This window comes from Chenopodium album, chromosome 16 (genome assembly GCF_948465745.1).
Source record: "Chenopodium album chromosome 16, dcCheAlbu1.1, whole genome shotgun sequence".
In the NCBI taxonomy this organism is placed as follows: domain Eukaryota; kingdom Viridiplantae; phylum Streptophyta; class Magnoliopsida; order Caryophyllales; family Amaranthaceae; genus Chenopodium; species Chenopodium album.
In genome coordinates this window covers 50089025-50112754 of record NC_137849.1, presented here as the reverse complement: position 1 = coordinate 50112754, position 23730 = coordinate 50089025, and the positions used below count along the sequence as shown (strand labels likewise).

The 23730-nt window shown below is 37.5% G+C and overlaps 3 protein-coding genes and 1 non-coding gene across 6 annotated transcripts; 1 reads left to right on the top strand and 3 right to left on the bottom strand.

Moving 5' to 3' along the window:
• The first annotated feature begins 1498 nt into the window (after positions 1–1498).
• LOC145585845 (amino acid permease 2-like) lies at positions 1499–5054 on the top strand. 2 transcript variants are annotated; one of them, XM_081642561.1, is made up of 6 exons: positions 1499–1742; positions 3100–3333; positions 3407–3500; positions 3638–3998; positions 4093–4314; positions 4452–4762. In XM_081642561.1, the coding sequence occupies exons 1-6, from the start codon at positions 1709–1711 to the stop codon at positions 4626–4628; spliced, it is 1122 nt and encodes a 373-aa protein (XP_081498687.1). In that variant the 5' UTR covers positions 1499–1708; the 3' UTR covers positions 4629–4762. The 2 variants fall into 2 exon arrangements, with proteins under 2 accessions (XP_081498687.1, XP_081498686.1); XM_081642560.1 differs by having other exon boundaries at positions 1500–1742; positions 4426–5054.
• On the bottom strand, positions 4972–5044 carry TRNAK-CUU (transfer RNA lysine (anticodon CUU)). Its single transcript has one exon. It is a non-coding gene; the product is annotated as a tRNA-Lys (tRNA).
• A 2912-nt stretch (positions 5055–7966) lies between the features above and the next one.
• Positions 7967–16949, bottom strand: LOC145585844 (putative F-box protein At1g47790). Of its 2 annotated transcripts, XM_081642559.1 has the most exons (3): positions 16811–16935; positions 14721–16257; positions 7967–8334 (listed from the first exon to the last, which is right to left on the bottom strand). In XM_081642559.1, exons 2-3 carry the CDS (start codon positions 16232–16234, stop codon positions 8331–8333), a joined length of 1518 nt encoding a protein of 505 aa, XP_081498685.1. In that variant the 5' UTR covers positions 16235–16257; positions 16811–16935; the 3' UTR covers positions 7967–8330. The 2 variants fall into 2 exon arrangements, 1 of the variants encoding a protein (XP_081498685.1); XR_014100735.1 differs by lacking the exon at positions 14721–16257 and having other exon boundaries at positions 16811–16949.
• Positions 16950–18495: 1546 nt separating this feature from the next.
• Positions 18496–21555, bottom strand: LOC145586902 (F-box protein At2g43440-like). Its single transcript, XM_081643864.1, has 3 exons — positions 21432–21555; positions 19627–20926; positions 18496–18861 (listed from the first exon to the last, which is right to left on the bottom strand). The coding sequence occupies exons 2-3, from the start codon at positions 20919–20921 to the stop codon at positions 18858–18860; spliced, it is 1299 nt and encodes a 432-aa protein (XP_081499990.1). The 5' UTR covers positions 20922–20926; positions 21432–21555; the 3' UTR covers positions 18496–18857.
• Positions 21556–23730: the final 2175 nt, after the last annotated feature.

Sequence of the window (23730 nt, the reverse complement as noted above, 5' to 3'; positions counted from 1 at the left end):
CAGGGTCAGGCCCCACTCTTTGTCTATTCCAAGTCCCAGTCCTGTTCCTGGGATCGGGAATTTGCCTTGCCCTTCTTGGAGCACGGGCCCTACCTCTAACTCTTCTCGCCATTGTCGAGTTTCGAAGAAAAAGTCGAAAAAAGGGGAAAGAGTTCGAATTCGAAGAAAAATAAGCTAAAATCAAAGGAAATTACCTTAATCTGAAGCGGAATTTGCCGATCTACAAGTTGGTAATGACGAATTTCAGTTTCTAAGCTTAATGCTCGGGGAATTTGCGAAGTTTTGATGTGGGTTCTTGGGTTTTCTCGAGAGCTTTGGGTGCGTGTTTGTGAAGAAGTGAGGAGAGATAATGCGCCTCTTTGATTATATTTCCAGAAATGGGAATTCTAGGAGTCCGCGCTTTAATTTCTCTTAAATACCTCACTAAGTAACCGTTAAACACATTTTCCCATGATCAACCGCCCATTATCCGTCCAACTTCCACAATTATCCATCCAGCCGCCGCTATTTCATTAATTGCGGTTTAAATTCAAATTTTTGGATTAATTACATCATTTACTTCCCTCCTTTTTTCTGGTTAATTAAACCCGACCCGTCCTACTTCCAAATCGGGTCTGGGGGGCAAGTTATTTGGGATCAATTTAATCCAATTGGGCCTAGTCATTAAATGATCCAATTAAAAGCCCAAGGTCAAGGTTCAACTCTCCAATTGTGCTAAAGTCAAGATCAGTCAACAAGGCAAGTCAATTGAGCCAAGGCCCACTTCTCCCATATATGCAGAGGTATAAAAACCATCAATATCTCATTTGTACATGCATTCACACAAAGCCTCAAGCAATTAATTCTCTTGCATAGCTTTCTCTCTCTACACATTGTACTGACTTTAGCATCGGAGGGGCCTTCCTCGGCAACACCCCCGAGGCCAGTTTACGTGTGTTTGCTGTGCAAGAAACCCTCGGCCCAACATCACTTGGACCGAGCCCAGTCTTCACCACTTCATAGGACCTTCGGCAAGGTCCCATTGTTTTTACCCGAAACAATTAGTATTAATGTTTGTATGGCTAATTTCATACTCATATATGCTTACTACATTTTATTTATTTCATAATTTTGTTATTGACATGCAAGCTAAGGTTATTAGTAATTCACCAACATATACATGTTTGTAAATGAATGTATATAGATATGTAATAATATGGTTGGCATGTCATTTCATAAATTGAATGTATTTGTGGTGATGATTTTATCTTTAAACCTAAGATCCCTCAAATTACAAGCAAAAGTAAAGTAGGTGAAAAAAAAACAAACTTAAGTGGATGAGATTCCAAAATCCATGAAGATCAAAGTATACACAACATATATAATACATACATAAGTTGGTGAAGTTTTCCAATAAACTTGATTAAATTTAGTGGAATACAGTGTGTATCTCCAAATTATGACCCACAATAATTATCCATATATAGTGTTGTAACTTGTAACCTGGCCTCAAATTAAAAGTTCTTTTAGAAACAACCCAAGCATCCACTAAAATACATAATAATCATTAGCAAGAACTACTTTTTTTTTTTCTCCCATTATATATACTATTATATTAGACAAACCAAGATACATTATCAAAGTTGAGAGATTATTTTCTCACTAAAAGCAGCAGCAGTCTGAAAGCTAACTTCTTCATACCATCAAAACTTCAGTACATAATATAACCATGAATTTTGATGATGATGGCCGCATTAGGACAGGTAATAACTTGCACTTCACTTATCTAATGTTTTCATTACTTCTTCTTTGCTTGTTAATTACTAACTTTTGTTTACAGAAAAATTAAAATTGTTAATTAAGTTTTAGTAAAGGGAAAAGCTGGAAGGTAATTTGATATCGAGTTTTAAGAAAGGATAATATTACAGCTGATGTCTATAAATCACCTTACTGGGTTAGTGTTGTGCGTTTTTATATAGTGTGGAGAATATTTATTGAACTTGACTTATTTTTATTAAACTTTACTTAATTGAGATGAGGTGATCTAGTAAAATAGCCTTAGAAGAAGCCAGGCCATTACCAAAAAACTTCCTTAAAACTTGGAAAGTAGAGCATCATGATTACCCCATCTAATTAAATGACATTAAAGAAAGGGATTATGTCATTAGATCAGAGGTCAATCTAACAAGAATAAACAAATTGATAATAAGTCATAACTTTTTTTTAGGTGAGCACATGAGCACTATTTTTTTTTGTAGGTTGAGTGTTTTTTTTTTTTTCCTCCTCCTCCTCTTTTTTAATGCACTCTGAGTCACTTGTGTGTTGCCCACCACATTCACCTTCATAGATACTGACTGGTAGAAAAACTAATAATAAAAGTAAATAAAAAAGGAAAAGAGAACAAAGAAATGAAAAATAAAGTTTAGCTAATTATTCTTGATTAGTAAGGCCCTGTTCTCTTCACCTTAAAAAAAAATAATATTAAGTAAAAATAATTTCAGTTCATTTAAATTAAGTTCAGTTCAATAAAATTCAGTTTTCTTAAAAAGAATTATAATAGAAAATCAGTAAAAAATAATTTCAGTTCAACAAAAATAATTTCAATTCAGTAAAATTAATTTAAGTTCAATAAAAATAATTTAAGTTCAACAAATATAATTTTGTTTCAGTAAAAATAATTTCAGTTCAGCAAAAATAAGGGAAGAAAACGGGACCTAACTCATCTTTTCCAACTTTATAGTCTTACAAAAAGTAACACTAAATAATTTACGTACAAAGAACGTTCTTTAACCACATTATTACATTTTAGCAAAGAAAATGTGGTCATCTTAAACCTAAATAAAGAATATTCTGCGTATATTCTCTATCATGTTCAGTTTTAGATTTTTATTTCAACCCACTCTTGTACAGAGTAATTTAATACATTATTATTGATTAATGGTAGCACAACTTAATGCTAACAAGTAACAACTCATTGATTGAAAAAAAATACTCAAACAAGTAAAATAAACCACACAATTAACAAGTTTTATTGACTGATTAGGTTGTACAAAGTAATGTAAGAAAGATGGAAATCTTACTAATTTCTAACATAAACAAAAAAAAATGTACAACTTACAGGAACTGCATGGACTGCAACAGCACACGCGGTGACAGCAGTGATAGGATCGGGTGTGCTAGCAGTGCCATGGAGTGTTGCTCAAATGGGTTGGATTTATGGGCCACTTTCTCTCTTTGGTTTTGCTGTTATTACTTACATCACTGCCCGTTTACTCTGCGACTGTTATCGGACTCCTGACCCTGTCAAGGGCCAGAGGAACCACTCTTACATGGAAGTTGTACGCGCTACCTTAGGTGATCAAACGAACATCTCACTTACTATTACAAACTTTAATTAGAATGAATTATTGATGTTTAAATGTTACAGGAAAAACGGAGGTGTTCATATGTGCTTTTGCTCAGTATTCCTTGCTTTGGGGAACAATTGTTGGTTATACAATCACAGCAGCAACAAGCATGTTGTGAGTGTTTTTGCATGATAATTTTGCATGATAATTTTGCAACATTTGTTTAGTCTTTAAGCCATAATTTTCATATACTTTGTATTACATTAGTGCATGCATTAACCAAGATTCTTAATTTTACAAATTTTAATTAGGTCTGTTAAAAGAACAAACTGCTACCACACAAAAGGAACAGAAGCTGACTGTCAGCCATCAAGCAACTCTTTCCTGTTAATTTTCGGGGCCATACATATCGTACTCTCTCAACTTCCTAGCCTCGAGAAGGTGACTTTCCTCTCAGTAATCGCGGCCACAATGTCACTATGCTACTCTTTTGTTGCACTATATTTATGTATAGCCAAATTCGTGTCTCATCCCGAGCTTAGAGGCAACCTAACTGGTGTTGAGATTGGGACAAATGGCCTCACTTTGTCCTCTAAACTCTGGCAATCTTTTCAAGCTCTTGGGAATATTGCCTTCTCTTACACCTATGCTCAGTTGCTGATTGAGATTGAGGTATTATTGTATAATACTTACACATTTGCTCTCTTCAATTGGTTTTAACCAAACTATCTTGAATTTTACTGATTAAAACAGAATTTAACTGCAGGACACGTTAAAATCGCCTCCAGCAGAGAATAAAACGATGAAGAGGGCAACTTTGTACAGCATTGCATTGACAACCGCCTTTTATGTATCTTTGGGTTGTATGGGATACCTTGCCTTTGGTAATGAGGCTCCAGGAAATGTTCTCACTGCCTTCCATGAACCCTTTTGGCTAGTTGACCTTGCCAATATTGGGGTGGTTATACATTTAACTGCAGCATTTCAGGTACGTACGTGTATATCTCTATTTTTTATATGTACCAAATTGTCGTCAAAGTTATTATAGCTAGTTATATATGTAGCCTATACATATCGACCTTGTAACTACTATGTTCAGGTATTTGCACAACCAATATTTGCTAGCTACGAGAAGTGGCTAGCCATGAGATGGCCAGCATCGCCGTTCATCCACAACACATACACAATACAACTCCCAGGATACAAAACATTAAGCTTCCAATTCACGCTATGCCAGCTTCTCCTAAGACCCCTAGTCGTAGTCATCACCGTGCTAACTGCCATGATGTTCCCGTTCTTTAATGCAGTGTTGGGGCTGTTAGGGTCAATTGCCTTTTTTCCTTTGACAGTTTACTTGCCAGTAAGAATGCACATGAAACAGGTTGATCTAAAGAAAGGAGGGGTCAAGTGGTTTATGCTTCAAGGGTTATGTTTGATTGCTTTGCTTGTTTCGCTCATTTCTGCAGTGGGTTCTGTTGCTGATATTATTGATCGCCTTAAGCATACCAAGATCTTTAGTGCAAATTTATAGTTGGTTCAGAATTGTTCCTAGATTAAACTGTAAATTAAATGTATATTTCGTCTCAAAATCATTATGATTTACATCTTATAATTGAATAGCAAGGTGCAAAAAATATTGGATAAACGCCCACCGTGGGGCTCGAACCCACGACCACAAGGTTAAGAGCCTTGCGCTCTACCAACTGAGCTAGACGGGCTTTTGTTTAAAGAGAGCTGTTTTTGTCATTTCTTTTGATGTTTTAATTCAACAGATTAAGAAACATAATCATAATTAAACAATCTGCATAATCACTTGAGTAAATTTGATGTCATCGTCAATATATTTACCACATCTAAAATCTATGTTCATGAAAATCAAATAAGGGTTCATTAGGTGAAAAAGGAGTTTAAAACTTTAAATAGATTACAAGGAGTAATATCTCATATTGATTGCTGAGATTATGTAATCGGATGCATTAAACACATATGAATTCACTCATCATCACGACATCACGTGAACCTTTGTGTTTTTATTTGTGTTGTATATAAATCTTCTTTTTGATGAACCGGATTCAAGTAATTCATCACGACATCACCATTATCAAGTGTTTGGTTAGAAAGTTTGGACTTGAAAAAAGAGATTATGTGGCTTATTATTGTTATCTTGGGACTTGGGTAATGATTTCTACTTATTTCCCTTGGCCACATCAAACAAAAAAAAAGGGAATAATAAACTTTAAGTGATGATTTTATTTTATGTTTAAACCAAACAAACAAAAAGGTAAGAGTTACATTATTCTTTTTTCCTCCTTATTTATTCTTTTTTTCATTCTATTCCCAATATTCATACAGTCATACCAACTGCCCCCTTAAAATGATTAATTGTTATACTCCGTATAAAGTTTAGAAGTAGATCGCTTAAAGCCTTAAATATGTGTATTGAAGGAGATTGTGTCCCACAACCAATTTTTATACGAAATTGAAAAGTGGTTCGAAATATCTCTACTTTAATACAAATGGTGTAAAAAAGATGGTCAACCAACTCACTATTTGGTAAAGGTATGATGATCATGTGAATGCAATAACATCCAACATTGTACAATTTGTATTCCGTATGATTTGCGTCATTCGCCAAATTGCGACTAGAACTTTCTCGTATGCAAGTAGTCATCTATAAAATGGAAACCCCCAAATCTGTCAAAATCAAACACATTAATCTCAATCAATTTGTACATTATTCCTTCATCAATTTCCTCTCCTCAAACCCTAACCAAAAAAAAAAAAAATCCCCAACTCAATTGAATTCAAATTTCGTCGATCCGATTAAACGATGAGCACCAGTAGAACGGCAACTCCTACAATTTCTCAAACCCTAACCCTAGAAAGCACTCCATCTTCAAATCAACAACAACAGGCGGAAACCCTAGTTCTTCGTCTGAATCGCAAGAAGAAGGTATCCTGGAAAGAAGGCACAATCAATAATGAATTTATGAACAAGAAAAGCTCCAAAAAATGCTGTATTTTTCACAAGGAGAAACCCTTTGATGAAGATACTAGTGATGATGAAGATGATAATGTTGCTGATAAATCGAATGCTGCTGATAAACAACACCATGATCATGGTTGTTGCTCGCATGAAGCTGGTTCCAGTAGTGGCGCTAATCAATAACTTTGTGCAATTGATTTGATTAATTTGCGAATCGATTGTTCTTTTTGTCTTCGATTTTCAGGTATAGATTAATGGGGAGAAATTTTAAGATTTGTTGTTAAAATCTTCGAATTTTGAAATATAATGGATTAATGAGAGTTGAGATGCTATTATATTGTGTATATGATTAACAATGTTGGAAAAAAAAAGGCTCTAAAGAGATGTGTTGTGAGTTTTAGTTTGTGAGCTAAATTTGTTCTATTTTAATGGTTAATGTTGTTTCTGTAGCACCTTATTGGCTGCTGCTATTTTATGAATGAAGATAATGTGGACTCTTTTTTTATGTAATGTTGTTGCAATGGCCAAGATTTATTGAGAAATGCACCTTGATTTGCTATGAAATTGTATTGCATCTAATTTGTCGAGTTCTTATACACTCGAGTCTATGTTTACTTGTTGGAACGAGGTTTTAATTAATGTGTAATAACATGTGATCTTTAGCTAACAAAGAGGTTTAGTGTATGTAGTGGAAAGAGTCCATTTATGTGGTTTAGGGGGAAGAGGGGGTTGGGTTCGAGCTTTTGGGGAGGACTTGCAGTAAAGAATTTTGTATGGCACTGATTGAAGGTGAAGCAATCTCTTTTACAAGACTAGATGCTGAAAACTTGTGACAATTATATGGTTTTATCGTATAGACTTGAATTTTGCGAAGAGAAGGAGGATAAATATGAACTGCATGGCATTAGCACATGGAGTTTTATGAGTTGAGTTTTAGAGATTTGCTTTGATTTCTGTGGGTGTATTTGCTATTGGATGTTTGTCAATCGTCAAGTGTTTGTATTAGTCTAGGAGTTCATCATATTGCTTGAAGAAAGAGGAACCATTAGCGATATCACTGTGATCTGGAGTGGACTGCTGATAAAACTTGGATGAAAAAAATTTAGCTTCTTTTGTTAGCCTGGTGGCTGATTGAAGGGGACTAACCAGTGTTTCAGATAGTTGAAAGTTTTGAAGGTGTACAGATATGGTTCCTGATACAGGGACACCAGAGGCCAGAATACCTTAATTCGGAAACCATCTTAGTCAAGTTTCACGATATCCACCCAAATTCCCAGACTGGCTACCCCGAGATAGGAACCTAAGGCCCTGTATGAGTGTGTGATTGTCGTGAAAGATAGTATCATAGTCATGGAAGAAAACAGAGCTTGGTAGCAATGTGATATAACAAGGATACTTGTGTTTCTGAGTAATGAATTAATCCACCTTTTTATTACTCTACCTAGTACATCAATATTGAACCATCTGGCACCAGATTAGATTCAGAATGATGCAGTGTGCAGAATCCTGAACACAACAGTATTAGGGAAAGTAACCAGTTTTCAAATTAACCCCAATTCCCTTAATGTCAATTATAGCTAAATTACCTCAATCAAGATTAGCAAAAATGTGTAGTTCCTTTTAAGCAAGTACAATTTTGTACTAATAATATTGCAATCTTCCACTTCCTCAGGTTTTGAAATATGAAGCCCGACTTTCTTAACAGAATCCTCCATTGTCAAATTGTCATTTACAAAGATTTGCTACAGCCATTGAATGTCATAACAGATAACCAACATCTTACATAAAATTGACTACTCTAATAACTAAGGGCAATTTTTTTCAAATATACACAGCAATCTTACTATTGTGTGGACTGTAACAGCATAATGCACACCATAGAACCAAATAAGTGACCAAGCTGATCCAATGTGTACAATGATAATGAACATGGTCACAATATCGAATACATAAATTTAGCAGTTACTCGCGAGCTTCTGGCCTTCTAGAACTTCAACGTGTTGGCAACTTATCAAAGTTCAACTGTAAAAGTGGAAAAAAAAAATCACTAATCAGAGATACAGAGATGTTTCCACACAATTACAGACGAAGAAAATACACATTGCAGAAACATGTAAGCTGCGAATATGAATCACACATGCCTACTTTAACATAAGTGTATATTTTTTTTCTACAATGATCAATGCTATGCTAGAGCTAGAGATCATACATTGGTATAGCCTAAAACAGATCTTAAAATACTAACTCGTCCAGTTTTGTCAATATAAGAACATGACTACACATATCACCATATCTACCCTTTGCCAAGACTTGAAGAACGAGTAAGTTCATGCAAGTTAGCCAGGATTATGAACAAAAAGACTGTAAGACTATTCATTATCATTACCCATGCTCCTAGAAGGTTGAGTTATCTTAAATTTTATGCTGGACAGTCATAGCAGTCGAACTTGCAGAGTTCAATATCAACTCTCAATTTTCTTATTGAAACTAAACCTAAAGCCATCAATACTTTAGAGCTAGTTGCACGTAAGAAATTGATAGCTCTTCCGACTAACTTCATCAAATTTCAAACTCAGTCAATTAAAAAATAAATTTTAAATTTTTTTTTTTCCAAGATCCTTGTATGCACTCAGTCTGCTGTAATGCTCTTTACAATGGTGCGATCAAGTTAGATTGAAGTTAACATAAGCATGAGAATCTACGTAGTATTCGATAAACTGATAAGAAGAGAGAGAGAAGGGGGGGGGGGTGTAACGGATAATATACTCAGCAAGGGCAGTGGCTTGATTACTTATGCAAGAAGGAGGAAGAGACGTCAGCAAATGGGAATGTTAGGAATGGACAGCAGGGCAGACCCCAAGCAGAGCAGCCACCAAGCAATCAGAGAGCAGGAGCCTTGACAGCTACCTTAACAACTTTTGTTGTTTTCCTTATTTTGGCAGATTATGTATATATAAGAAAGGGAGGGTAGGATGTGCTAGTCAGGCAAGATCTTAGTAATTTCTAGAGCTAGAGAGTGGTGCCCTAAAGGTGCTAAATCAGAGACTAGTAGCCTCAAGCTACTCTTGTTTGTTACTTCCATTTTCAAATTAATCAAAAGCTGCCCATTCTCCTCAAAAATCACATCTTTATCGCTTAGCTTAATATTTATACAAGTCAGTAACCACTAGAGTGTTACAAGTGGTATCAGAGCGGCGGTCCTGCGCCTGCCGGCATCGGAAACCACCACACCGTACTCTGTTTTGAAAAATAAAAAAAATAAAAAAAAAAAAGGAGAGAAGAAATGGTGACCTCTACAACCCAGAGATGCGACAACTTGGAGGAGCAAATGGCTTGAGTGCAGGCTCGTATGGAAGCACTAGAAGCGGTGGTGAAAACCCAAGAAGAAACCCTCAAGAAATCCTTGAGTGAGGCCAGCCAAAAGCTCGACGATCAATTTGAGCTATTGAGGCAGCAGCAAGAAGCCCAAACCACGGCCAACGCCATGAACCAAGCTCAGTTCCTTGAGGAATTGCGCAACTTGGTCAACCAGAGAAATCACGAGCAAGGACAAGGATATACGCCGGGGATACGTAACTGGATGGAGCAGAATGGAGGTGGAGAGCGTTGGAAGCCGAGGAAGTTAGACATGCCCTTATTTGAGGGATCGGACCCTGATGGGTGGATTCTTAAGGGAGAAAAGTACTTCCTCCATTGCAACCTCACGGATGAACAGAAGCTACAGGCGGCGGTCTCGGCGTTGGAGGGCGACGCCTTGCGGTGGTTTCAATGGGAGAATAGACGGAGGCCGATAGCGAACTGGGAAGGTATGAAAGTTCGGGTCTTGCGGCAATTCCGACCCACCCATGCCGGAAGCCTCCACGAGCAGTGGTTGGCCGCCAACCAAGAAACCACCGTGCTTGAATATCGCAAGAGATTTATCGAACTCTCAGCTCCGTTGGAGGACGTCCCTGAAACCATTATGATGAGCCACTTTATAAATGGGCTCAAAGATGACATCAAGGCTGATGTCAGGCTCATGAACCCATTTAACCTAGAGCAAGCAATGGAAATCGCGGGTCGGGTCGAAGAGCGAAATCAGGTCGGGGGGATCCGAAAACCAACAGGGTATTACGGGTCGGGTAAAAGCGTCGCCAGCTCATCTGGGCCCTCCGGATCCAGATCCTCAGTCGGGTCGGGTTTAATCAGCACTTTTGGAACCCCGAACCAACGGGCCACGAGTTTCAGAGGTTGGCCCAAAGCTCCGGGAACCCCCTCCGAATCTCAGGCCTCGGTTAACTTTCCGAGGTCGACCACTCAGTCCACGGCGAAATCCGGCGAACCACGAAGACTCACCGACTTCGAGCACCAAGAACGGAAGGCCAAGGGCCTGTGCTTTAGATGCGACGAACGGTGGAGTGTCGCCCACCGATGCAAGAACCGCGAGATGAGTGTCTTACTACTTGGTGAGACCGCTGACGACGGGGCTGGACCATCTAAGCCGCCGGAGCCGGAGTCAAGTGATGAAGAAACTTTCGCCACCACCCCTGGGGCGAGTCTATGCTCGGTGGTGGGAATCTCGAACCCCCGCACCATGAAACTCGAAGGGTGAGTAGGGCCGCGTGCAGTGGTTGTCCTGGTGGACCCAGGGGCCACGCACAATTTCATCTCTGACACGCTGGTGGCGGAGGTGGGTGTGTCGGTGTCAGGAAGTCGCGAATTTGGTGTTTCCTTGGGCAACGGTGACCAGATCTGGGGTAAAGGGCGGTGCAAGGGGGTGAGGTTAGTCCTCAGTGGTGGCTACGTCGTGGTGGACAATTTTTTGCCACTCCGACTTGGGAATGCATATTTGATTTTAGGAATTGAGTGGTTGGAGAAGTTGGGAACCGTCACACACAATTGGAAAACTCATGTAATGAGTTTCAAGGATGGGGGGGGGGGGGAGAGTATCACGCTGGTGGGAAATCCGGCATTGGAGCGCACCAAGGTGTCACTCAAGGCCATGATTCGGACCTTGAGGCATGAGGGAGGTGGACTTTGGGTGGAAGTAAATCTGGTGGAGCAGGGAGCAAGAAGGGAGGAATTAGCAGAGGGAGGCTCGAAACTGCCAGTTTAGTTGGAGCAAGTGTTAGATCAATTTTCTGATGTGTTCTCCGAGCCCAAGGGATTACCACCCAAGCGAGGTCACGAGCATGCTATTGTTTTGAGGGGAGGGAGCAACCCCGTGAGTGTTAGGCCGTACCGCTACCCCCAATTCCAAAAAGACAAGATATAGAAAATGATTAGGGAGATGTTAGCGGCGGGAATTATTAAGCCCTCCGTTAGCCCCTTCTCGAGCCCGGTGTTGTTGGTGAAGAAAAAAGATGGTTCGTGGAGGTTTTGCGTGGATTACCGCGCCCTCAATCGTGAGACTATCCCGGATAAATACCCCATTCCTATCATTGATGAGCTACTAGATGAGCTCCATGGAGCTACGATTTTTTCGAAACTTGACCTTAAATCGGGCTACCATCAAATTTTGGTGAAGGAAGAAGACACACACAAGACCGCTTTTCGTACCCACGAGGGACATTATGAATTCTTGGTGATGCCTTTTGGCCTCACCAACGCCCCCGCAACCTTCCAAGCTTTGATGAATGAAGTGTTTAGACCTTATCTAAGGAAGTTTGTATTGGTGTTCTTTGATGACATCTTGATATATAGCCCAAGTAAAGAGACTCATGTGGAGCATATGAAGTTAGTATTGAATGTGCTCAAGGAGCAAAGTTTAGTGGTAAACTTTAAGAAGTGCGAGCTTGGGCAGCCTCGAGTGGCCTATTTAGGACATGTTGTGTCGAGTGAAGGGGTGCCCGTAGACATGGAGAAGGTTAGAGCTATGGTGGAGTGGCCGGTGCCCAAGAACTTAGAAGGAATTAAGAGGATTTTTGGGATTGACCGGGTACTACCGCAAGTTTATAAGAAGATATGCCTAAATTGCTAAGCCCTTGACCGAGCAACTTAAAAAAGAAAACTTTGGGTGGACTATGGCAGCCACGGCAGCCTTGGAGCAACTCAAAACAGCCATGAGCACGGCCCCCGTGCTAAGGATGCCCGATTTTCGTAAGGTGTTTGTTGTGGAAGCCGATGCATCCAGATTTGGGCTAGGAGCCGTGTTGATGCAAGACTCACGGCCCATTGCTTTTTTCAGCAAGCTATTGGGTCCAAGGTCACAAGCGAAAGCCACGTATGAGAAGGAGTTAATGGCTATTTGCTTAGCCATAGTCAAGTGGAGGCACCATTTGCTTGGAAGGCACTTTGTGGTGAGAACGGACCAACAAAGCCTTAAGTATATCATGGAGCAACGAGAAGTAGGTGGTGACTACCAAAAGTGGGTGAGAAAATTGTTGGGCTTCGATTTTGAGATCCAATTTAAGCCGGGAGCTAGTAATCGGGTGGCCGATGCGCTCTCTCGAAGGGGCGGCTGTGAGGAGGAATTGACCACCATGGTTTCGGTGCAAAAGGTGGAGTGGGAAAAGCTTGATAAGGAGGTAAGGGAGGACCCCTTATTGGGCAAGATAGTGACTGCCATAGCAGCAGGGGAAGGAGGGTATGCGGGGTATTCACTTGAAGGGGAAAGATTGATGTTCAAGGGAAGAGTTGTCATTCCTAAGGGTTCCCAATTAATTTCCAAGCTTTTAAGGGAGTACCACGACAGCCCCATAGGGGGACATCAAGGAGAAACAAAGACTTACTTGCGAGTTGCAGCCGAGTGGTATTGGCTCGGTATGAGAAAAGATATTGGGACCCATGTGAAGCAATGTCCGATATGTCAACAAGCAAAAAATTCGCAATTGCAACCTGCTGGGCTATTACAACCGCTGCCAATACCCGAAGCAATATGGGATGAGATATCCATGGACTTCATAGAGGGTCTTCCATTGTCTAAGGGCATGAACTCGATCTTAGTAGTAGTGGATCGGCTTTCTAAGTATGCGCACTTCGTGGGATTGAGGCATCCATTCACTGCAGCCTCGGTGGCAGCAATTTTCGTAAAGGAAATAGTGAAATTACATGGATTTCCCACCTCTATCGTGTCGGATCGAGACCGCATATTCATGAGCATCTTTTGGCGCGGGTTATTCAAATTGCAAAGCACGGAATTGAGAAGAAGTACGGCATACCATCCTCAAACCGATGGTCAAACGGAAGTGGTAAACAAGACCTTAGAGACCTATTTGAGGTGCTTTGTCAATGGGCAACCAAGGACATGGGGAACGTGGCTGCATTGGCTGAATTTGCATACAATACAGCTTCACACGAGTCCACGGGGTTCACTCCTTTTAAGGTGGTCTATGGAAGAAACCCTCCGAAGTTGATCAAGGTGGGAAAAGGGCAAACACCGGTGGATAGCTTGGATGAGTGGTTACAAGCAAGGGATTGGATCCTAGATGATTTACACATGCATCTATTAAGGGCTCAGCAAAGAATGAAGGCGAACGCGGACTTGAAAAGAATAGAAGAAGAGTTCCAAGTGGGGGACTCAGTTTACTTAAAACTTCAGCCATATAGACAGAGATCCCTCGCAACTAGCCCTAATGGCCCATACAAAGTTGTACAACGGATTGGGAAGGTGGCCTACAAGTTAGAGCTTCCCGATTCATGCCGTGTTCACCCTGTTTTCCATGTTTCCTAATTAAAAAGAGCACTAGGAAATCAGGTGGCTAGCCCATTAATTCCAGCCCAACTGACAGAGGAGTTGGAATTAATTGAGGAACCTGAGCTAGTGTTGGATGTGAGGGCATCTAAGCGCAGGCCGCAAGAAAAGGAGGTGCTAATTCAATGGAAGGGACTACCTGTGCTCGAAGCTACATGGGAAGATGCTTCCTTGATCAATGAGCGTTTCCCCTCTTTCCACCTTGAGGACAAGGTGAGTCTTCTAGGGGGAGGGAATGTAACGGATAATATACTCAGCAAGGGCGGTGGCTTGATTACTTATGCAAGAAGGAGGACGAGAGGTCAGCAAATGGGAATGTTAGGAATGGACAGCAGGGCAGACCCCAAGCACAGCAGCCACCAAGCAATCAGAGAGCAGGAGCCTTGACAGCTACCTTAACAACTTTTGTTGTTTTCCTTATTTTGGCAGATTATGTATATATAAGAAAGGGAGGGTAGGATGTGCTAGTCAGGCAAGATCTTAGTAATTTCTAGAGCTAGAGAGTGGTGCCCTAAAGGTGCTAAATCAGAGACTAGTAGCCTCAAGCTACTCTTGTTTGTTACTTCCATTTTCAAATTAATCAAAAGCTGCCCATTCTCCTCAAAAATCACATCTTTATCGCTTAGCTTAATATTTATACAAGTCAGTAACCACTAGAGTGTTACGGTGGGGGGGGGACAAAGAAACCACAAACTCTAGTAGTAACCATAAAGAGATTAGCCTAAAATGCATTTACCACATAGATTCAAGAGGTTCCCAGGTAGCAAGGTTATTGGCGTGAGGTATGAGAGTATCATGTGCCAAAATTTTTCCATGGTCCATTCTGATCTCTCTGAATTCTTCAAGCTCAAAATCATATGCAAACAATTTATCTCTTCTCCTGAATACCATTTCTTTGGCATTTAAAGCAAAACAAGATAATGAATAATACTCATTATCCACAAAACCAAACCCCTCATTATTCTCATCACCCACATTTACATGCTGCTCATTGTCCAAATTCAAAAGCTCCCCATTACCCTCATCATCCACGTTATCATGTTCCTCATTATCCTCATTATGCTCCTCATTATCCTCATTATGCTCCTCATTACCATGCCCTTCATCACCCACATTAACATGCTCTTCATAATCCAGATTACCATACACCACATAATCCAAACCCAAACTAGCATCAATAAGAATAGTATGTTGTTTGACCCATTTTGTTCCTTCTAACCCTTTCAAGATCCACACCTCTATGTGGTCTTTGTCCAAACCATTCACAAAACTCAAAGAACCATCCATTGCGACTAGCCTATCATACTTATCCATAGTCTTTGGAAGGTCGGTTATGAAGAAATTTTCATCATCGGCCTTCATAGAGATTATGTAATCATAACCAAAAGGACCAAGAAGCCAGTGCAAAGATCCTACAATTGGAATGGGTGCTTGGCCAAAATTACGAAAAAGTACTCCAACTGGTCCATCAACCGCCTTCCATGATCTTGTCTGCAAGCTCAAAATCTCACAAGAAATACACCCTGATTTATCCTTGAACAAATGCACCACTTTATAAACACGATTTGAATGGCTAAACACCAGCCCATACGACTCATCGTGAAGTTTAAACGGAAGAGTTCCTAGAGGAAACCCTATCAACTTCCTAGTCATAGGATTCATCACAATCAATTGCCCTGGGTTTTCTTTGCTGTCAACCAAAGGCTGGTCCAAAGATGAATTTCTATACCTCCCAAGTGCTTCATGCTTAGACGTGATCAAAATCAATCCATTGCAAGAGGATACAACTGAGCCATAACAACTCATATTAAGGTCAAGAAGCTTGCCCTCCTCATTTTCGATTTCTAAGAAATAGATGAACTTGCTTCGTCGTCTAGACCCCAAGCTGCAAGGGAAGAGACTAAAATTTTTGGATAGATTGAGTTGGGCTTTGGCATGGAAAGTGTTTGATCTTTCCCCATAAATTTTTCTGAGTATGACTGGGGTATTTTGAGCAAGAGAATTATAAGCCGAAACAAACTCAGCACAATGGATCAGCTTATACCATGCCTTGCAAACACAAGTAAATCTCAAAACAGATTTAACTGGAAGTTTCAGAAAGATCTGAAATATCAAATCATTAGGTAAAGAGGGTGCCAAACAAGTTTGCAGTTTGGCAGCTCTTTCTTGCACTGTCTTAATTAAGCTCATCTGCCTCTTTTCAGTCCCACAATACCTTTCCCCAATTAAAGAATTTCGTTTCGTTCTCATCTTTAGTTATTCAAGTGGTCAACCTAATAATTATATAACAAATGCTATCAGTGAAACAACATTAATTTTATACAAATAATTCAACAAATTAGAAAACCCACATTAGGTAGGCTTAACCTAATTCGCACTTCAAAACTAAAAACATAAACATACAATTACAGCCTAAAATAAGCAGAATTACTCAAATACCCAAAAGGGTGTTCAAATTTCCATAATTCACTGAAACCCAAATGCAATTTCAATTATTTCAAACTTCGTATATCACTAACTTAGTATTGAACAGATTAACATGAGGAAAGCATAATCTATTCATGAACCCAGTTAAATTTTTGAATATGATTAGATCTACAAAGTCGATAATCTGAAACAAACACAGAAGTTCAATACAAGAAGCTAAATTGATCAGTTTTTTTTTTTACAATTTTTGATGGGGTAATTTGATCAGTTTAAAGCGTACATATTAACACAGAAAGAGAGGAAATTTGAAAAAAAAAAAAAAAAAAAAAAAAAAAAAAAAAACTGAAAAATACAATGAGGAAAAAGAGTGAAACAGAGAAAGGAGAAGAATTTATTTACCAGAGGCGAGAGATTGAAAGGAAAATGAAGGAAGAAGGCAATACGATGACCAGAGAGGGCTGCACTCCTAGAGTTGTTACACTCTTCTTTCTAAAATCTTCAATCGCACGCGTTGAGGGTTTTTAAGGTTAGTTTAGTCTGTACCTTATTTTTGCTTATCTAATCTGATTTGATCTGATCTTATATAATACTACGTATTTTGTATGATCTTATTTGATTTAATAGTTTAACTAGTTTTTGGCCCGGACAATGCCCCGGTTCATATATATATATATATATATATATATATATATATATATATATATATATATATATATATATATATAAAATAAAATAAAGTGAAATAAATTGGTGGTTTCATTAAAAAAAATAAACATTTATTAATTTTTGCAAATATTATTGAACATCAAAATTTATTTAATAATATGAGATAACCTAAATGTTTTAACGTAAGGACCTGTTCTTTTCAGGTTAATTTCAGTTCAGTTCAGTTCCGTTCCTAATTTCTTTCTCTTATAAACAATTCAATTCAGGCCCTTCCTCCATTTCTATTTACTTGACCCACAGCCTTAGACACAATATTTAAGGAGAGGAGAGAGAAATTGTAATTTTGTGTCCCTTGTTGCACATGATTTACCTTATTATCTTCAAAAGTTGTCCCCATATGCACTTTTTGAGCATAATTTAGATAAAATAGAAACAGATGAAGTATATTAGTTTTTTTTTATTTGTTAACGGATTTTTATTCTTTAGTTGTCATAAAAAAAAAATTCCTTAATTAAACATACATTGTGATTAAAAGAAAAAACCAAAATTTTGTTATACTTTTTTGGGTTACATATTTTAAATGAGTAACCGAAAGAAATACATATTTTAAATGAGTATTGTTGTTAAAAAATACACATATAAGACAATTAAAATTTTAGAATTAATGAATATGAATAACTCATTTTTAAGTAACTTTATTACCATAAGATGTGTTAATATTGATGCTAACAAATTAGAATTTTTTTGAGAGGAAACATTAATGATCAATAATAACATAACATGGCACCATATTGCGAAATTAACAACACGTGACAAGATTTCAATTCTTGCCGTTGAGCTTTAATAATATATATATTGATTGATTTTACCAAAAAAATTCTTATACTCTTCAACCAAAATAAAAAAAAAAGTTCTTATACTCTTCTTCATAATAAAAAAATTATTATACTCCTATAGTCGTACTTTGTATGTAGCTATTTCGTATTTTTTTTGTTTTACAAAAAACAAATAGTTTTGTCGTAATTGATAGTTTTGATTCTCTTGATTATGAGTAGTAATTGATAGTTTCGTTGTTGCAATTAATAAGAATAAAAAAAAATAAGAACTTACCTCAAGTTATCCATTGATGGTGATAAAAAAATGACCTAAAGTTATGTCGCCGGGTTATCTCCCCCTACGATTTATATTCAAAATATCACAGGAGCAAGCCCAAGTAGCTCACAATAATAAACACTTTCATGCTTAATGTTCATCATATTAATTCACTTCCTCTTGTTATATGGAGTAAGATAAGAAGTCTAACTTCACAATCACAAACTTTCATGTTAATTTAGTCTCAGTAAACCAAACTAATCCAATGTAGCAGGCTAGTGTTATGGGATTTCAAGTTGAAGAGCGAGACATAAAACAGCACCAAGTAAACAAGTTATTCTACACCGAATATCATACAAATCAGCAAAGATCGTGTTAGCACAACCCCGCATAATACAAATTTAGATCACTGAAACAAGCTTTATATCTACATAAATACTTCAATCTCTTAGTGCAACAACTTCCAAATATACAATAGTATATATTTGGACTGCCATTACTATAATCAAACCACATAACCATAAAATCAAGTCATCAAGCTGATCCAAAGTTTCAAATAGATTATGAATAGATATGTGATGGAAAGGAGCATTATGAACACGGTTTGCTTGACGCATATTCAGATGTTCTTGAGCAGCTTCAGGCCTTCTTCAAGAGCTTCAAGGCATGGTGCAAAAAATCTTCAGGATTAACTATAGAAGAAAATAAATAAACCAAGTCAGGGTTTGTTGTTTCTGATTCTGCAATTAAAAAGGGGATAATAATATATACACACAGCACAAACATGTAAGCAGTTAATACAGGTCGAACCTTCTTAGACAAAAGATTGATAATATCAAGAGCTTAGGCTATGCTAAAATTGTACATCAGAATACTAACAAAGCCATGCTTTTTACTCAATCTGAGCTACTTATAACATTGATGATTTGGTATTGCCTAAAACAGATCTTAGATGATGAGCAATCCAGGTTAAACACCATAACAGACATGAGTCATACATCTAATCTTCAAAAGTTTAAAACTTGATAAATGAGCAAACAGCTAATTATAAAATGGTAAGTCTCATACAGAAATAGAAATACAGATATTGAAAGACTCTCCCCCATATCCTCTGGAAGATTAAGTCACCATCAAAGTTTTATGTTGGACTAGTAGAGCCTTGCACCTGCTCTCAGTTAGCTAAGCGAAACTACAATGCTTTATATCTACATGGTAGATTGATCATTCATTGGACTAAAAACAAGTTTCAAAGTTTGTCAATTCTAAAGAAAAATAAGATCTTTGAATGCACTCAAGTTCTGTTGAAATGCTTTATGAAGCGTGCAATTGAGAAAGATGAAAACTTCATGGAGACCCATTAATCTATGAGATTAATTGATAAGCAGAACTTCACAGAAGCAGAATTCTATTACTAGAAAATCAACATATGAGCGAGTAATTAGCCTAAAAGCATTTACCTCATTGGTTCAAGAGGTTCCCATGTAGCAAGGTTATTCGAGTGGGGTATGATATTCTCATATGCTGTGATACTTTCATGGTCCATTTCAATCTCTCTGATTTCTTCAAGCTCAAAGTCGTATGCATACAATCTCTTTTTTCTCCTAAATACCATTTCTTTGGCATTCAAACCAAAAGAAGGTAAAGAGTACTCCTCGTTATCCACATAACCCAAAAGAGCATCAATGCAAATGGTGTGCTGCTTTACCCACTTCGCTCCTTCTAACCCTTTCAAGACCCACACATCTATATGGTCCATATCCAAACTGTTCACAAAGCTCAGAAAACCACCCATTTCGACTAGCCTATCATGCATACCCATGGTCATTGGAAGGTCTGTCACGGAGAATTTTTCATCATCAGCCCCCATAGAGACTATATAATTGGAATTAGATGGACCAGGAAGCCAGTGCAAAGCTCCAAGAGCTGAAATGGGTGCCTGGCCTAATTTATTAAAAAGCGTTCCAACTGGCCCATCAACCGCTTTCCATGATCTTGTCTGCAAGCTCAAAATCTCACAAGCAATACACCCTGATTTATCCTTGAACAAATGCACCACTTTAAAAGCACCTTCTAAATGGCTATAAACTAGCCCATATGATTCATTATGAAGTTTACTCGGAAGAGTTCCTGGTGGAAATCCAATCAATTTTCTCGTCATAGGATTCATCACAATCAACCGCCCTGGTTTTTCTTGACTGCCAACCAAAGGCTGATCCAAAAGGGAATTACTATGCTTCATAAGTCCTTCTTGCATAGAGGTGATCAAAATCAACCCATTGCAAGTGGATACAAGTGATCCGGAACAGCTAATATTGAGGTCAATTAGCTTGCCCTTCTCATTGTCAATTTCCAAGAAATGGATGAACTTGCTTTGTTTAGCCCCCGAGCTACAAGGGAACAAACAAAAGCTTTCGGCTTGATTGAGTTGGGTTTCGACATGGAATGTGGATGGTCTTTTGCTATCAACTCCCCGGAGTATGATAGGGGTGGTCTCAGCATGATTATTGTAAGCCTCAACAAACTCAGCACAATGGATCAACTTATACCATGCCTTGCAAACACAAGTAAACCTCAAAAGAGATTTGATTGGTAATAAAAGAAAGACCTTAAACATCAAATCATTAGGTAAAAAAGGCACCCAAGAAGTTTTCATTTTAACAGCTCTTTCTTGTACCATCTTTATAAAATTCATCTGCCTCTTTTTGATCCCATAATACCTTTCCTCAATTAGGGATTTTCTTTTCATTCTCATTTTTCCTGATTTAAGTGAGAAAAAAACAATTAATTTCACAAATTAGAAAAAACCCCTTTCTATTAAAACCTACATTATCGTATAAGCTTAACCTAATTTACTATTTCTAGCCCAAGAAAACATATACATGCAATTCCAATTTTTAACACAAAATTAACTCAATTAAACCAATATTCAAAAGGGTTTTCATATTTGGCATGATAAAATGAAACCCAGATAAAATTTTAACTCAGAATTGAACAGAAGGAAATCAATGCCATGAATCCATACTATTTTGAAATTAAATTAATCAATGCCATGAATGATACTATCTATACATGATATAAATAATAAATCACAGATTATAATGATTTTTGTTACAATTAATTAGCACATCAATGATAAAGCAATTCATTGATCAATTTTCCCTCAAAAAAACTAATTTCAGTTAGAATGAAATCACATTAACAAGTACACAGAAAGCAAGGAACTTTGAATCAAACAACACTGAAATAGAGTGAGATTGATTACCAGTGAAGGAAATTGACAACGAAGAACAGAAGCCTGCTCTGCTTTTTTTTTTTTTTTTTTTTTTTTTTTTTTTTTTTTTTTTTTTTTCCTTTTTTTTCTGTGAAAATTGACACCAACATTTCTGTGAATTATTATTCGCCGCTGATCTTAATTTATCTCAGTTATTCGGAATCATTCACTCAGACAAGTCATACTCGTACGACGTTGTTTCTTTCTTTTAATTAAAGAAGAGTACTTTTATATATTTTGTCTGTTTATGGCCAAATGTCTAGTGACAAGTGTAATAAGCATAGTGCTAGATGCCTAGAAATGGTAATTAAGTCATTCGACTTGTATCTATTCAAGTCGGGTCATATTCGGATACACGTAGTATTATAAATGGTATTTAAGGTATGGGGGGATGGAGAACTCATTTGAGATGGGGCATATTCGAATAAGAAGAATTTATGGTCCGATTAGTTTCACCAAACATTCAAATCAACTTTCATCTACATTACAAGTATTGTGTTATAGAACAATTACTAAATAGTGCTTGTGATCAAATGTTTGCTTGTTTTTAAAGGAAGGGCATGAATGAAATGACTTTTAGGTTTATCATTTAAATTTTATGGCCTAAAATTACAACATAATCTTTTACATGATTAACTTTACAATAGATATAGGACCACTCCTAATTTGCTCAACTTCAGGTTATCAATTACATGACATTGACCAATGAGGAAATACAAGTTATTCAGGCTGAGTTACAAACTTTGTCAATCAAGGGGTAATTTCGTCTTTTCAATGATTTAGTGAGGGGTAAATATGTAAGTGTACCCAGATGTAATTGGGATGGCAAATTGACATGGCAAATATTGACTAATGTTGGGTTAGTCAAGGTTGTAACCCTGCTGTTTGTACTTGATGAACAGAAGACAAAAATTCCTTCACTTTCCCTTATGAAACTCTAATTCGACTCCACTGAAAATCAATTTCCTTGAGCAATTCCAGTTGATAACAACTAATTCGATCCCAAGATAATTCGTAAACTCTGCAATTTTGAGTTTAAATTGTAGTGGATGTGGTTGAATTGCAGCCAATTACATCGCTTGAATTTGAATCAAGGTGTTGCGGCAGTTCAATTAACTCACCAGCTTCATTGATATCTGTGGTACGTGGTCGAATTGCTCGAGTATATGGTTACCCATTACTTATTTGTTAGTTGAAATTTTAATTTATTGTTGAACATGAATTTCTCAATCCACTGTTTATTTTTTTTTTTATATTTTTTTTTTTTTGAGAAAGTTAAAAAGTGAATTCAATGTAGACCATGAAGTTCTTAGTCCACTGTGTGTTATCAAACTCTCATTAGAAGAATTTAATCTTGTCACTGACCAGATCTGCTCACAACAAATTACCAATTTAAATCTTTAAAAACGAATTAATCTACCTGGGTAAACGACCAAAACAATGGGAGATTGAACTTCTACTCTGTCATCCCTCGAATGGGGAAGGAGTACACCAGTGTTCCAATGAAGATCGAGGTGAGGATCAAGGAGCAACAATAATTTTTTCTTCAGAGTAAATTAGCTAAGATTAAATTTTGGCCTTTTGGGTGTTTAAAAAAAACAAAAAATAAAATAAAATGGGTAAATGACGTTATTAACGTCCGTCCCTAACGTGCAAATTCATTCCGTTGCTTTCTTACAATTAACGACCGTACAAGGCATTATTTAATTATTTCTTCTGACAGATCATGGCCACAAAAAGGACTGATTTACATATTTTGTCAATCAGCCTGATTGACTGGGTGTTCCTCATTGACCAATGAGTGGCTACAATGAAAGGTATTATATAAATCAATCCAATTATTATAAATAATAATATGACTAACCTCTAAATCATGCCCACTATATAATCATTCTTATTATTTTATTGGTAAATAAGTTGAATGATATAATACAACCAAAATTAAACTAAAGAAAGTTGACGAACCTCGACCTTAAAGAACTTTAGCAATCTTTTCTTCTTTTCCCCGACTTTCTTCTTAACCTTAGCAATTTTTTTCTTCATAAAGAAATGGCATCTACTTTTGTGACCCCTATTTCTTTAGTCTTTACCAACTTTGCTATCAAAAAGATAAGCATGGTTGAAAGACACTATTCAATTATAACTATTTATATGGTATAAGAAATTAAGAAGTAGTTAATCCAAACTCTTTTTCTTCTCTCCTCAATTTTTGAAAATTTTCTAGTCCAAGTGGTCATTTGTTGGCCAACTTGGCAACTTTGGCTCCCTAGCCTATGCAATACACCAAACT